Source organism: Scyliorhinus canicula, chromosome 13 (genome assembly GCF_902713615.1).
Source record: "Scyliorhinus canicula chromosome 13, sScyCan1.1, whole genome shotgun sequence".
NCBI lineage: Eukaryota > Metazoa > Chordata > Chondrichthyes > Carcharhiniformes > Scyliorhinidae > Scyliorhinus > Scyliorhinus canicula.
In genome coordinates, this window is record NC_052158.1 from 130,397,053 (window position 1) to 130,411,703 (window position 14,651).

At 47.5% G+C, this 14,651-nt stretch overlaps 1 protein-coding gene across 9 annotated transcripts in view; it reads left to right on the plus strand.

The window, feature by feature from the left end:
* Window positions 1-14,651, plus strand: part of LOC119975498 (SPHK1 interactor, AKAP domain containing) — a 545,083-nt gene that overhangs the window by 484,603 nt on the left and 45,829 nt on the right. For 7 of the 9 annotated variants that reach the window (XM_038815238.1, XM_038815239.1, XM_038815243.1 and 4 more), the window contains 3 exons: window positions 1,325-1,459; window positions 6,715-7,027; window positions 9,850-13,609. In XM_038815238.1, the coding sequence (XP_038671166.1) occupies window positions 1,325-1,459; window positions 6,715-7,027; window positions 9,850-13,609 (4,208 nt within the window). The remainder of the gene's footprint in view (window positions 1-1,324; window positions 1,460-6,714; window positions 7,028-9,849; window positions 13,610-14,651) is intronic. The other 2 variants (XM_038815242.1, XM_038815245.1) reach the window with 2 other exon arrangements.

Consider the following 14,651-nt stretch of genomic DNA (forward strand, 5'->3'; position numbering starts at 1 on the left):
ACTAAATCCTGTATAGTTCTGAAAAATGCAGTGAAACAGAAAATTCTAGGCCAGTGTCATCCTGCCATGTTGTCTATCAGTGAAAGGGTTAAGCATTGCTATTGCAGGGAGTCTCAGCAAGATACTGAATATGAAAATATGTCCCCTCCATGCTACTTCGTCAAATAATAACTAACAGGGAATTAGTTAGTTACAATGTATTGAAGAAAAAATATGTAAAAGGTTTTGCTGGTGTGATGACTACAATTGAACAGAACATAGAACATAGAATATACAGTGCAGAAGGAGGCCATTCGGCCCATCGAGTCTGCACCGACCCACTAAAGCCCTCACGTCCACCCTAACCCCGTAACCCAATTACCCCTCCTAACCTCCAATCCACCTAACCTGCATGTCTTTGGACCGTGGGAGGAAACCGGAGCACCCGGAGGAAACCCTATTGCATCTATTGCAGGGAGTCTCAGCAAGATACTGAATATGAAAATATGTCCCCTCCATGCTACTTCGTCAAATAATAACTAACAGGGAATTACAAGGAACCCCTACCATCAATTAACAGCAATTTCACACATGATTACATGACTTGAATAGGTTCACCTAACAATTGATTTGTAGATGCAGGAAACACCAACAGAAATGCAATGTGATCTGAGTGATTCGGAGATCCCCACTAACTAAAGCCCTAAAAATGAACACAGCCGCAAATGATGAAGTTAGGGTGGTAAATACAGAAAGATCTGTCCCATATGTTCTACCACATCTTGACCTGTTGTATTTTGAGTAGTGCCCCTTGGATCTCCTCCTGGCCCATCTTAGACTAAGGGAAGGTCAGGTACAGTAATCCTCTGAAATGCTCTAACATTATTCTTTGGCCAAGAAAGGGGAAGGGGGATGAATTCGTCACTTTACCTACAAATTCTCAATCTTCACACAGGAATAAAATGTAGAAAACTATTCCTAACACTGACTTCTTTCACCCTGATGACCAAACTAAGCTGCGTAGCTGATTGCTAAAATCGCGAACATGCTAGCCTGTAAGATCTTAGTTTCATCCCTTGATGTTTTAGGTTTGCTAATCTTGGCTAGGGTAGTAATTAAGTCTTATAATTAGCTTCTGTATCCCTGAGCCTTAGAGAGAAAATACATCAGTCACAGTATCTACGTCTGTTTTTGACAGTACCTCGTAATTATATAATGCCTCTTTACGTAGCAGAACGTCGCAAGGTGGAGTGACGTGAGCTCAGAAGTATGATTGAATAGATGGATGATGTGTTGAAAAAATATTATAAGCCTCTTTTGTTTGTCTGTGCTTTTCCTTATTTAGAAATTAGTTACCGTGTCCCCCGATCTCCCATACCTCATCAATTCTTTAAATGTTTGCCAAATGAAAGATAATGAACTCATCCTTGTGAGTGGATTAATTTCTCCGGGAAGCCACGGCAGTTCTGATGATTCCCAGGTATGGAGCTTGTGGTTTTCAGTGGGAAAAGACCTCAATGGTTAACCTGGTTGATTCTATGATGTGTGACTATGTCAATGGCCAAATGGAGGAACTTTTCACCGAATGTGAAACAAGTTATTTGGAAGGTTTCTATCAAAGTAAATGGTTGGAGGTAGGAGAAAGAAGAGATGGAGATTACACCACGAGAAGTGAAAATCATTGATAATGATTACTAACAATAAGTTGATTTCAAGACAATTTAATAATTCCTACTTATCAGTCTACTCTGAAGATGCACTTGGGTGATATTGATCCTAAGGATTCATCTGCTGGTGCTCAGATCAACAGCACAGTTTCATCAACATTCCTTCAAATAAATGACACTATTGCAATCACTGCTTTGCTAACCATAATAAATAAACAGCTACACAGTGAACCTGTTAAGAGAATGTTCGTCACATTACCATCTCTTGAAATTCCTTTCTACTTAAGTGTCCTGAGAGTTTTGTTTCAATTAGCTAAACCACATTTGCATAATAATTTGTGATGCATCATTATCACTTTAGTTGGCACACATTTTTAATTTTTAATTGTGCATCTTCAGAATCTGTGTAAATGCTTTTCACTTTAATTTACTGGTGGAGATCAACCAAAACGGGGAGGTCTCACCCTCCACGTTCTGGGAAGCGCTTAAGGCCGTACTAAGAGGGGAAATCATAGCCTACAAAGCGCAAAGAGATAGGGAGGAAAGGGTGGCTAGGCAGAAGCTGGTCGACTCCATACTGGAGGTAGACCATAAATACTCCGAGGCCCCGACCGTAGAACTCCTGGCGGAGAGGAAAGAATTACAAAGGAACTTTGACCTGCTCTCCACCAGGAAAGCAGTACACCAACTCCGCCAGGCACGCGGGGCCCTATACGAACACGGAGACAAAGCCAGCCGCCTGCTGGCCCACCAGCTGAGAAAGCAGGCAGCCAGCAGAGAAATTGCGCAAATCAGAGATACCAGAGGCACGTTGGAAACAGAACCAGAGAGGATTAACAAAACCTTCAAGGCCTTCTACCAAGAGCTGTACACCTCAGAGCCCCCAACGGGGAAGGCTGGGATGAACCGGTTTCTTGACGGACTGGACATACCAGTTGTGGGAGAGGGCAGAAAACGGGATCTGGAAGCACCACTAGCACTGGGAGAGATCATGGACAGCATTAGCTCCATGCAGGCGGGGAAGGCGCCGGGACCGGACGGATTCCCGGCGGACTTCTACAAAAAATTTGCGACAGCGCTGGCCCCGCACCTGCGGGAGATGTTCACAGACTCGCTAGCTAGGGGCACATTGCCACCCACGTTAGCACAGGCCTCAATCTCGCTGATACCTAAGAAAGACAAAGACCCAACGGAATGTGGGTCATACAGACCCATATCTCTGCTGAATGCAGACGCCAAAATACTGGCCAAAATCCTAGCCAAGAGGCTAGAAGACTGTGTACCTGAGGTGGTCACAGAGGACCAGACGGGCTTTGTCAAAGGTAGACAGCTTACCGCGAACATCAGGCGCCTGCTGAACGTGATAATGACCCCCTCCGGGGAGAGAACACAAGAGGTGATCGTCTCCCTGGACGCAGAAAAGGCCTTCGACAGAGTCGAGTGGAAATACCTCATAGAGGTACTGGAGCGGTTCGGGCTTGGAACAGGGTTCACCGCTTGGGTAAAGCTCCTGTACAACGCACCCATGGCGAGTGTACAGACCAACAATACCAACTCCCAATACTTCCAGCTGCACAGGGGCACCAGACAAGGATGCCCACTGTCCCCGCTGCTGTTCGCACTAGCAATTGAACCGCTAGCAATCGCGCTCAGGGCAGCAAAAAATTGGAGGGGGATCCGAAGGGGAGGTAGAGAGCACAGAGTCTCACTCTATGCGGATGATCTGCTCCTCTATATCTCGGACCCACAAAGCAGCATGGACGGAATCATCGCGCTCCTGAAAGAGTTTGGAGCCTTCTCGGGCTACAAACTCAACATGAGCAAAAGTGAGATCTTCCCAGTACACCCGCAAGGGGGGGGGGGGGCAGCACTAAAGGGGCTGCCGTTCAATCAAGCCCGACATAAATTCCGCTACCTGGGGATCCAAATAGCCCATGACTGGAAAGGGATCCACAAATGGAACCTCACCAGCCTGACGGAGGAAGTTAAAAAGGACCTGCAAAGATGGAACACACTCCCGCTCTCCCTCGCGGGGAGAGTTCAGACGATCAAAATGAACGTACTGCCCAGGTTCCTCTTCCTGTTTAGATCCATTCCGATCTACATCCCCAAGGCCTTTTTCAAAGCGCTGGACAAACTCATCATGGCGTTCGTATGGGGGGGTAAAAATGCTAGGATCCCAAAGAAGGTCTTACAAAAAACAAAAACCAGGGGAGGGCTAGCCCTCCCGAATCTACAATTCTACCACTGGGCAGCAACAGCCGAGCGAGTAAGGGGATGGATCCAGGAGCCAGAGGCTGAGTGGGTGCGTGCGGAGGAGGCCTCCTGCATGGGAACCTCCCTCCGGGCCCTCGCCACGGCAGCACTCCCATCCCCACCCAAAAAACACTCCAGCAGCCCAGTGGTGACAGCCACCCTCCAATCCTGGAACCAACTGCGGCAGCAACTTGGCCTGACCAAAATGTCGAACAGGGCTCCCATCTGCAACAACCATAGGTTCACACCAGCACTGACTGACGCCACCTTCAAAAGGTGGAGGCAGGACGGGGGGACACTGACAGTCAGGGACCTATACACGGACGACAGGATCGCAACACTGGACGAACTGACAGAGAAGTTTCAGCTAGCTGGGGGGAACGAGCTACGGTACCTGCAGCTCAAAAACTTCCTACGAAAGGAGACAAGGACGTACCCACAACCGCCACGACAGACACTACTGGAAGACCTACTGGACGCAAGTATCCTAGAGAAAGGGAACTGTAGTGACATGTATGACCGACTGGTAGATAGGGACGACACCGTACTGGACGCAACAAGAAGGAAATGGGAGGACGACCTGGGGATGGAGATAGGGTGGGGACTCTGGAGCGAAGCACTGCATAGGGTCAACTCCACCTCCACGTGCGCAAGGCTCAGCCTGACGCAACTAAAAGTGGTACATAGAGCCCACTTAACAAGAACCCGTATGAGTAGGTTCTTCCCGGAGGTGGAAGACAGATGTGAACGGTGCCAAAGAGGCCCGGCCAACCACGCCCACATGTTCTGGTCTTGCCCCAGACTCGTGGAGTACTGGACAGCCTTCTTCGAGGTTATGTCCAAAGTGGTGGGAGTGAGGGTGGAGCCATGCCCGATAGTGGCGGTCTTCGGGGTTTCAGAACAGCCAGATCTATTCCTGGGGAGGAGGGCGGACGCCCTTGCCTTTGCCTCCCTGATCGCCCGCCGTAGAATCCTGTTTGGCTGGCGGTCAGCAGCACCGCCCAGAGCTGCGGACTGGCTGTCCGACCTCTCGGAATCTCTCCAAATGGAGAAAATCAAATTTGCCATCCGAGGGTCGGACGACGGCTTCCACAGAACGTGGGAGCCATTCATGCAACTGTTCCGGGACCTATTTGTGGCCAATGTACAAGAGGAAGAATAGTCGGGGGAAGGTAGCGGGAGGGGCTACAGGTTCGGTACGGGGGTTCGATGGCTAGCTAAGGCCCAAAACCAAACTAAATAAACATGTTGGGGGGGGGGGGGGGGGGGCGGGCGCAGTTACTACTACGAAGATGCTTACCTGTAAATATGTATGTTAATTTTTGCGTGTTTGTTTGTTGTTTTTTTTTTTTTTGTTCTTTTTCTCTCCTAACAATTTGTAATTTGTTCAATATAAAATATGAAAACTGAATAAAAACATTTATAAAAAAAAAAAAAATTTACTGGTGGAGAAAGAACCATTCATTTAAACTAATAAAATCAAAATTTAAAAATGAGCAAATAGGGACGCATTTTCCCCTGCTTTATCAACATTCAATGTAAATGAGCTGTAACACGTATATTCTAACATTATGGCTTTAAGAGTTTAAGGATATTCTTTAGTATCATTAAAACACAAAATACAGATGCCGGTTTTATGGTGCTTCATTTCAGGAAGGTGGCACTAAAATTTTATTTATCGTTTTCGATAAATGTTAAGAGGCAGCGTAGACATCCAACAATTGGGAAAATGAGGCGAAAATTCATCATTCTTATTTTTTATCTGTGGAATGTGTTGTAGGTCAGGCCCTGATGAGTTAACTCTGTAGGATACTGGGTTTATAGTTATGGTAATGAGATAGTGATGTGTATCATAATGTAACTTTGACATCAGCAGCCATCTAACAGCAGTTGGGGGCTTTGGGCTGGATACTCTGACCCCCCCTCCCCCCCCCCCCCCCCATTCCCCCTGCAGTCTCGACCCTCCCCCTCCGCGATGTGTTTTCCAGACATGCAGCCAGCTCGCCAGTGGCCATTGGTGGGATCTTCCAATCCCTCCGATCTTTACTGTGTTTTGCGTGACTCACCCACCTCATATCCTGCATATAGAGTAAATAAAGTCATTCTGAATAAACCTACCTGAGTCAGACCTAAGCCACTAATGATCAAGGGGGCAGCCTTCCCAGTATTGATTGGGCCACAAGATAGACTCCATCAGCATATCTGGAGTTGGGCTGGGTAATCTAATTAAACTGCAACCAGTAGCCACCCATGCCAGTCGTGCCGCATCCTGAACATACACCAGGTGGGAGGGAATGTGGCATAGTTGCGCCACAGCTGTTGCACCCACTCATTATGTCTTCCAATCAGGGGCTGAGCAGCACTTTTAGCCATGCATTCCACATGCCTGTATGATGGTTTATCTTAATGCCAGAGCGTGCAGTGTAATGTGGCTGGGACATACAAAATTCCCCACATAGGAATTCCTCCCTGTCTGCTGTGCTCCCTCGCATGTCAGAGCTCCCCACTGGGCGCCTTGCAGATCCACAGCGGTTCTGGTTCTGAGTCAGTTTCCCTGCAGCTTTGCTGTACTTCCAGTTGACCTATGCTGGGAGTGTGCCCCTGCCCCATAAACATTTATATGACTTAATCCAACAAATGCATAAAAATGTCCCTGTACTGCGCCAGTAAACTTGCCAAATATTCCCAGCCAATCCTCAGAAAATAATGCAGCTTTCAACTTTCCTTTTCTTAAACTGACTGGTTTCAAAGAATTGTCCCGTGTGCGTGCATTCAAAGCCATTGATTTTAATTGATAAAAATCTGTTTTTAGGGTCTTCACCCCAATCATTCGGAAGATGACTGTTTCTCTCCTCTTCCGCCATCGGCCAGATCACCAGATGTCTGTTTAGTTCAATCAGCCAGGAAGTGCAGAAAGAATGACATGGCCTGTGTCATTTACGAAATAAACAAATGTATGATTGGCTTGGACTATGTCAAAGGAAAGAAAATACATCTTCATAGCACCACCAATTGCAAGTCAGGGGATGACACTAATTGTTCTGTATCATCCATCGAGGAGGACTTTCTCACAGCCTCTGAGCACTTTGATGATGAGGAAATTGAAGCTAGCAATATCTTAAGTGGTAAGGGGGTACTTTAACTCAATATTTATCATGTTTATATAAAGTTTGGTGTTCCTCACTTGAATTTGGATTTGATGCTAAAATTACAATCAGAACTAAACAAGGTAAAACAAAACTGATATATGTGTGAAGAACATTGTGGCCCATAACTTCCAATCTCTCGGGCATTGTGCCTAGGTGGTGTTGTATGATGTGGCATGCCTGCATGCCATTGTAATGTAAAGGTGCTCGGCAGAGGAAGGGTCAGTGTAGGACAGGAGACTTGCACTGCCAACAGTATGATGCATAGAATCACACAGTAATACACTCTGAGACAACACTTTAGAAGCAGCCTGCATGGACTAATAGCCCCACGCATGAAAATAACTGGGATCTGTATGTAGTTAAATGGAGTCATAGAATCCCTACAGTGCAGAAGGAGGCCATTCGACCAATCATGCCCACCAACCCTCTGAAAGAGTATCCTACCTAGGCCTACTCCCTTGCCCTATCACCGTAACCCCATGGTCAATCCTCTTAACCTGCACATCTTTAGACTGTGGGAGGAAACGGGAGCATCCGAAGGAAACTAGCGCAGACATGGGGAGAAAGTTCAAACTCCGCCCAGACAGTCACCTAAGGCCGCAATTGAACCCAGGTCCTTTGTGCAGTGAAGCAGCAGTGCTAACCACTGTGCCACCATGCCGCTCATACCAATATTATGAATGCTACAAATACATGGTTCATGTACATCAAACAAATATATAATACAACATGATGTTCAGCGATGGCACCATAACACAACAGGTGGCACCCCAAAGATGCGCTGGCCAAAATAGAGAAAAAGGAAACCAGCTGCTCATTTTAAGTTCACGTTCCAGCACCTGGTCTATAGTCTTGCAGGATATAGCACTTCATTTGCAGATCCAGATACCTTTTAATGGATATGAGCATTTTGGCCTCAAACACTAGCTTAAGCAGTGAATTTCAGACGCTCACCGCCCTCTAGGTGAAAGAAATGTTCCTTATACCCTTTTCTACCAATCACCTTAAATTTATTCCCCTGATAATTGACCACTTAGCTCAGGGAATCACGTTTTCTACACCTTATCTGGGTCCCTCATAATTCTGTACACCTCAATTAGGTTGGCCCTTAGCCTCCTCTGTTCTCAGGAAAATAACTCTAGCTTATCCAATCTCTCCTTAACCTGACTGTGATTGCCACTCCAAGGAAGTTCAGGAAAATTATTTTTTGGGTACTTTTAAGCAGGAAACCCACGCAAGCACGGGGAGGATGTGCTAACTCCACACAGTCACCCAAGACTGGAATCGGACCCGGGTACCTGGCGCTGTGAGGCAGCAGTGCGAACCACTGTGCCACCATCATTAATGAGTTATACTGTAGCACAGACTGATAACAACAGTAGAACACACTAGGGGCTAGGATTAGTGGGGCGCCAGAGGTCCCCACACAAAGTCACGTGTGGGGTGCACCCAGTGAGAAAGCAATTTACTCCATAGTGATTTAACAGCTGATTAACAATTAATAAACTGGAGGCAGGACTTCTGCCCGTCAGGAACATGAACTTAGAGAGCTGCCGGCCAATCAGAGGCCGGCAGTTTTCCACTATTGATAACTGGGAGCAGTGGCCACTGTGGTATTACACTGGGGCCTTCACCAGGAGAATCTCTGGATCTCTGAAGAAAGGTGGGAGTGTGTGGGATGAGGTATCAAGAAGGGGGGTGCTGAGAAGTGCGGGAGGCAGGTCGAGATTGAAAGACTGGTGGGGGTGGGAGCAGAAACTGGTTGAGTGTGAGGGGGTTAACGTTGCGGGCAGGGAAACACAGAGGGATAACACCTTGGAGGTGGGGGGAAGGTCTTAATGGGCCACAGGAGCTGGTTAAGAAGTGACTCCTGCTGCCCACCACCAGCCTGCGCAGAGAAACCTGCCTGGCTGGCCATTTGGCATAGGCCACTCCCACCACTGGCGACAGGATTTAAGAGCAGCAGCTGGTCCACTGGTTCTCACTACAGCCTGACCGCCCCCACATCCCGCTGGTATAATTGCAGTGGAGGCTGGGTGGGTGGGGGGGGCAGGTGGCCAGTAGGTCATCTACTGGCTCTAATGTGTGGCCATCAATGGGGAGATTTAAATCCAGCTCCAGGAATTATTTCCTGGCTGGTCCCATTCTGCTCCTGTAACTTCACTGAAGTGCAGATGCAAAATGATTTCTGCTGTGCTTCCGGTGAAATAATGGTGATGGAGTGGAAGCAGCTCTGAGAAAATACTCTGCCAAAGGTGATCACTTAAAATGACTGAAATCAGTACAAAATGGCAGTGTGAGTTTGCTTTCTCTACCAGCCGCTCTTTTGGCGGGAAAGCTGCAGGAGCAAGACTTCAAGGTTTTTTTGCTGTCTTCCCACTCACATGCATCAGCACATGAAAAACATGAGCATCACACTCACTGGAACCAGGCGCATTTTGTGTCTGTGAGCATGTGGCGTGTACTTACAGAAATCAAAAAAGTGTGGCCAACATTAAAGGGATTGTTGGAAGCCATTTTGAAAATGACACATTTAACATTGGTGGCTGACTTTTAGGACTCAGATGAACAAGAAAGAAAAAATTGTGTAGATAAAAGCATTATTCTTTTTCGTACATAAATTGCCATAGTTGCAACAGATTTCAATAACAGATAACATGTTAACCCCCTCCTGGTGAATGCCCCAGTGTAATACCATAGTATTTATATCTCTGTATAAAAGTGCCGATTAAGGGGCAAAGAATGCTGTATTAATCAAAGAGGTATTGTGAACTCAAATTTTGATTTGTTTCCTCTAGATCCTCTGAGGACCAATCATTCAGACCCATCAAGAGACACTAAAAAGCCCAAAGGAAAGCCTAGGACCCTCTTGCATATGCGACAAAACAAAGAAAATGTATTTCTTCAAAGGACATGCAATGCCGAGGATAATTCAGCATCCCAACACACAGGTGGGGAAAGCTCTGAAAATACTGTGCAGACACTTACCTGTGAAAGCAATTGTGTTTCTGGAGAAGGAGATACTGGAAGGCACAATCCAGAAGAAAAAACTCAAGAAGAAACACCCATCTGCAAATCATTTCAAAGCATTGTCTCAGCAAAACATCGAGTGGGGGAAGAACACAGCTCTTGCACAACGGAATGTGTTGGTAAGCACCTTCAGAGGAACTCTCTAGCAGAGTTCCTGCATGCACAGGACGCTGAGGAGAATCAGAATGTGGAGGGCGAATACGCTTCAAACTTAGCAGAATCCGTTTTGCAAGATGCCTTCATCAGACTGTCCCAGTCAGAACCTACTTTTACCACAGAGGCTGCTGTTAGTATCTCAGCAGAGAACCAGGAGGCCCTTTCACCCAGTAATACGAAAGAGGATGCAACAAATCTCTTTTGTCCTTGGAATGTCCTTCCCAAAATTGTTATTGTGCAAAGTCCAGACAACTGTGAGAATGTTCCGGAATGGCAAGAACCGTTCAGTCCAACAATGGCCTCACGCCTGGACTTGGATCCTTTGAGTGAACCTCCAGCCTGCGATCAGGAACCTGTGGTTGAACAAAAGAGTTCTGAGTCAAGTGGATTGCCTCCTGGTTCGGTGGAGTTAGCACTGGTGTGTGCAGCCAGTGTTGTAGGAACTATTTCGAGCCCTTGTGTTGCAGAGAGTCTGCAATTAGACCGAGCTTTATGTGATGCAGATAATTTATCTGGCAATAGAAATGATGAAGGGGAAACGTTATTCAATGATTCTGAATGTCATGAAATGAACTTCTCATTCTCTTCAGCTCTCTATGGCGTGACCCAGGTGGCCAGTGCCATAGGAATTGCAGGGTTCAATGATGAAGCGGACATTGGTTTTTCGGCTACTTCAAGCGGTCTTCTATCTGCAGCTGAAACTTCCGCTGCAATTACCCTGCACTGCAGCGTGAGTGTTGGGAGCTGTGTAGAAACATTTGCTGGTAACATTGCTGATGTATTGCTCAAAGAAGCAGCCACTGTTCTTACAAAACCAGACCGTTACAAAAGTGTCGGTGAACTTATGGAATCCTTGGACAGAAAGTTAATTGAAACAATGACAAGTCCAAAAGTCTCTCCGTGGGAGGAATTGTCAAGGGATGATTTTGCCCAGAATGTTTCAAATCTAATTCTCCAGCATTCTTTCCAAGAAGCAAATGGAAAAGTAGGAATATTACATCAGGAACAAGAAAAGCATTCAGAAGTGAATCCAACCAGCATATTTATTGAAAGTGCAAATAAGTCTCTCTTCAGCATAATATATTCCACTTGCAAGAAAATCAAGGATGTTGTTAGGCACAATGATCTTTCCGTGGTCTTCCAAGAAGATGAGGGATACAACTGGAATGATTTGGATAATATTATCAAGCAGAAGGGTGGGGTTACACAGAATTATCATGGCAACGACAGCTTTGAAGACTTTGGTCAGACAATAGATGTTCTCCCTTTTCAAGAGAACCTGATGGACTCTGCAATCTCAAACAGAAACAGATCTGAGGGACCGGACTTTTTGCAGCAGGTTAACCTGAACTCAGTGTGGCTTTGCAACAGGCGAGGCAGTGACTGTTCAAACAATGCGCACAATTTGACCGACCAACTGAGATCAAGGATTGCCAGTGCTGCCATTGCCAATTATGTTCTCCCAGAACATCAGCAGAAAGTGTGTGACAAAGAAGCAAGTTCACATTTCTTCATTGGCACTCATGAGACAGATACTGGGTTTAGTGGCGTTGTGCCAGCACAGACATGTGGTTATACTAACGCACCTGCCGAAGCCAGGGAATTTCAGAGAACCAAATCTCAGCCAGAGAAAGAACCAAACTTCCTTGCACTAAATGCACAAAATGCCTTAAGTCCATCTAAATCTTCATTCCATGTTGTACCGTCAACAGATACAAACCTGTCAATAAATGGGTTTGCTGACCAGATATCGAAAACGGTTGTTTCCATGGCAACGGAGATGGCAGCCATTTGTCTGGAAAATACAAATGCTAAGCAGCCATGGTTCTGTCCTTGGAAAAGAAAGCTGGGAGATCCTGAAAGATTCATGGTTCCACAGTCATCCTCATCCAGGGTAGCCATGAGGAGTAAAGAATCCCAAACCATGGCTCCAAATGGAAAGAGACTTAAGCCACCCAGACTTAGTGAGATTAAAAGGAAAACGCAAGAACAACCCGAACTGAAGGAAAAGCTGATGAATAGAGTGGTCGATGAATCATTGAACTTTGACGATGCCTTAGAGCCAATAAGCCACTTTGCCAATGAGGTGGCCGCAAAAATAGTAAACTCGGCAGAACTGGCCATGGTAGACTCGGTGAAACAAGGACAGGCGATGACAAGAAATCGGTTGCTGTGTGAGAGGTGGAGCAGGGGAAAGGCATCCAGTTATGAAAGCATTCCGGAAGAGGACCCAGATTCCAGCAGTTCCTGGGCTGCCCTGGGCGCCATGACTATGCTTGGCCAGCCAATAAGCAGGGCCAGTTCCATCTCCAAGCAGTCAAGCTGCGAGAGTATCACTGACGAATTTTCCAACTTTATGGTGAATCAGATGGAGAATGAAGGGTGGGGATTCGATTTGCTGCTGGACTACTATGCCGGTAAGCATGCCAGCAATATTTTAAATGCAGCGCTCCAACAGGCATGCAGGAAGAATGGGCACCTTAGCGTAAATACATCCTGTCTTTCAAAGCAATCCAGCACTGAGAGCATAACGGAGGAGTTCTACAGATACATGCTCCAGGAGTTAGATAAGGAAAGCAAAGAAAACAAGACCAGCAACGATTTGCTCGTGCCGGCTGGGCGAACAGTCATGTGTTTCAGGCAGTCTTCAATGCCCAACAGACGAACGTCAGAGGAAAGATTATCGGTAACTCCTCCCATGAAAGCAAACTCCCTCGATGGCTTTGCTCAAAATGATCGCAGGAACACATTGGATATGCACATGGGTGACACGGCATTGCCCACCCATCTCTATAAATCTCTAACAGACTCTTGTTTGTATCGGAAGTGTAAAACTGACCATATCACCGATATGCTGATAAGTGAAACTTGGTCAAATTCTATTGAGGCCCTCATGAGGAAGAATAAAATCATCCGCGGTGACGCTGACAGTCAGAGTGCCGAGCAGCTCCCAAGCGGAGCCCAGCCCCTGGTTGACCAATATGTCCCCGGGGTAGTCGCGGATGCTGTTAGGATGGAAAAGCTATCCACCAGCAGCTGGCAAGATTCCATTGAAACTGTACCCCACGACCCCGGGACAAGAAACAGAAATCGTGAGGCACCCTTTAGGCACAAATTGGAGAAAACAAAAACGGTGATTGAAAAAAAGGGTTTCACATCACATGACGCGAAGAAAATGAAGTTGTCCCACAACCCGAGGGAAGTCCCTTTAATTCATATAGAGGACGATCATAGAGAAGAGATCAAAGACCGCCTTCAGACAAAGACGGCCTGTAATACAAAGGCATCAACTGAAAAAAGACTGTTGGAAAGGAAACTTCCTGAGGTTGATTCTGAAGGACATTCTGAGTCTAGTTCTATAACAACCAGCAGGTAAATGACAGATAAGGAGATGACTGTTGCTGTCTTTTCTGTATCAGCGCAAATTGTGCCGGTAACAGAATTTAAACTCGAGTTTTTTTATGCTGTTATAAAACAATGGCACCTGGCGAGGATCCCGATGTGCGGCACTCCCGGGATTCATCCGGCATGCATGAATCAACGCTGGGTGCAGCATGATCACTGAATCCGCCGGGTCGGAGAATCGCTGGGGGGCGGCGTGAATCCCGCCCCCGCCGTCTCCCGAAGTCTCCGGCACCAGAGATTCGGCGGGGGTGGGAATCGCGCCGCGCCTGTCGGCGGGCCTTCCCCCCCCCGGCAATTCTCCGGCCCGCAATGGGCCGAAGTCCCGCTGCTGTAATGCCGGTCCCGCCAGCGTGAATTTAAACACCTCCCTTACCGGCGGGACCAGGCGGCGGGGGCGGGCTCCGGGGTCCTGGAGGGGGCGCGGGGTGATCTGGCCCCTAGGTGGCCTGGCCCGCGATCGGGGCCCACCAATCGGCGGGCGGGCCTGTGCCGTAGGGGCACTCTTTTCCTTCCGCGTTGGCCATAGCCTCCACGATGGCTGACGCGGAAGAGACCCCCTCCCCTGCGGATGCGCGGGGATGACGTCAGCAGTCGCTGACGCTCCGGCGCATGCGCGAACTTCCGCCGGCCGCCGAAGACCCTTTGGCCCCGGCTGCCGTGGCGCCAAAGACCTTTCCCGCCGACCGGCGGGGCGCCAACCACTCCGGCGCGGGCCTAGCCCCTCAAGGTTGGCCCCTAAAGGTGCAGGGAAATCCGCACCTTTGGGGCGGCCACTCCATCCCGCCGGGACCCCCTGCCCCGCCGGTTAGGGGAGAATCCCGGCCCATACCTTAAATTACTCACATGCTACATCCCAAAATATTTTCTCAAAGGAATTTATTTAATTTGCATTTGAATGAATCAAGGCTTTCTGCTTCCACTATATCTCTCGGGAGTTTGTGCCATAGATTGACCACTCTCCCACTGAAATCATCATGTTTCCACAGATTTGCTTTGAATTAACTCCCTT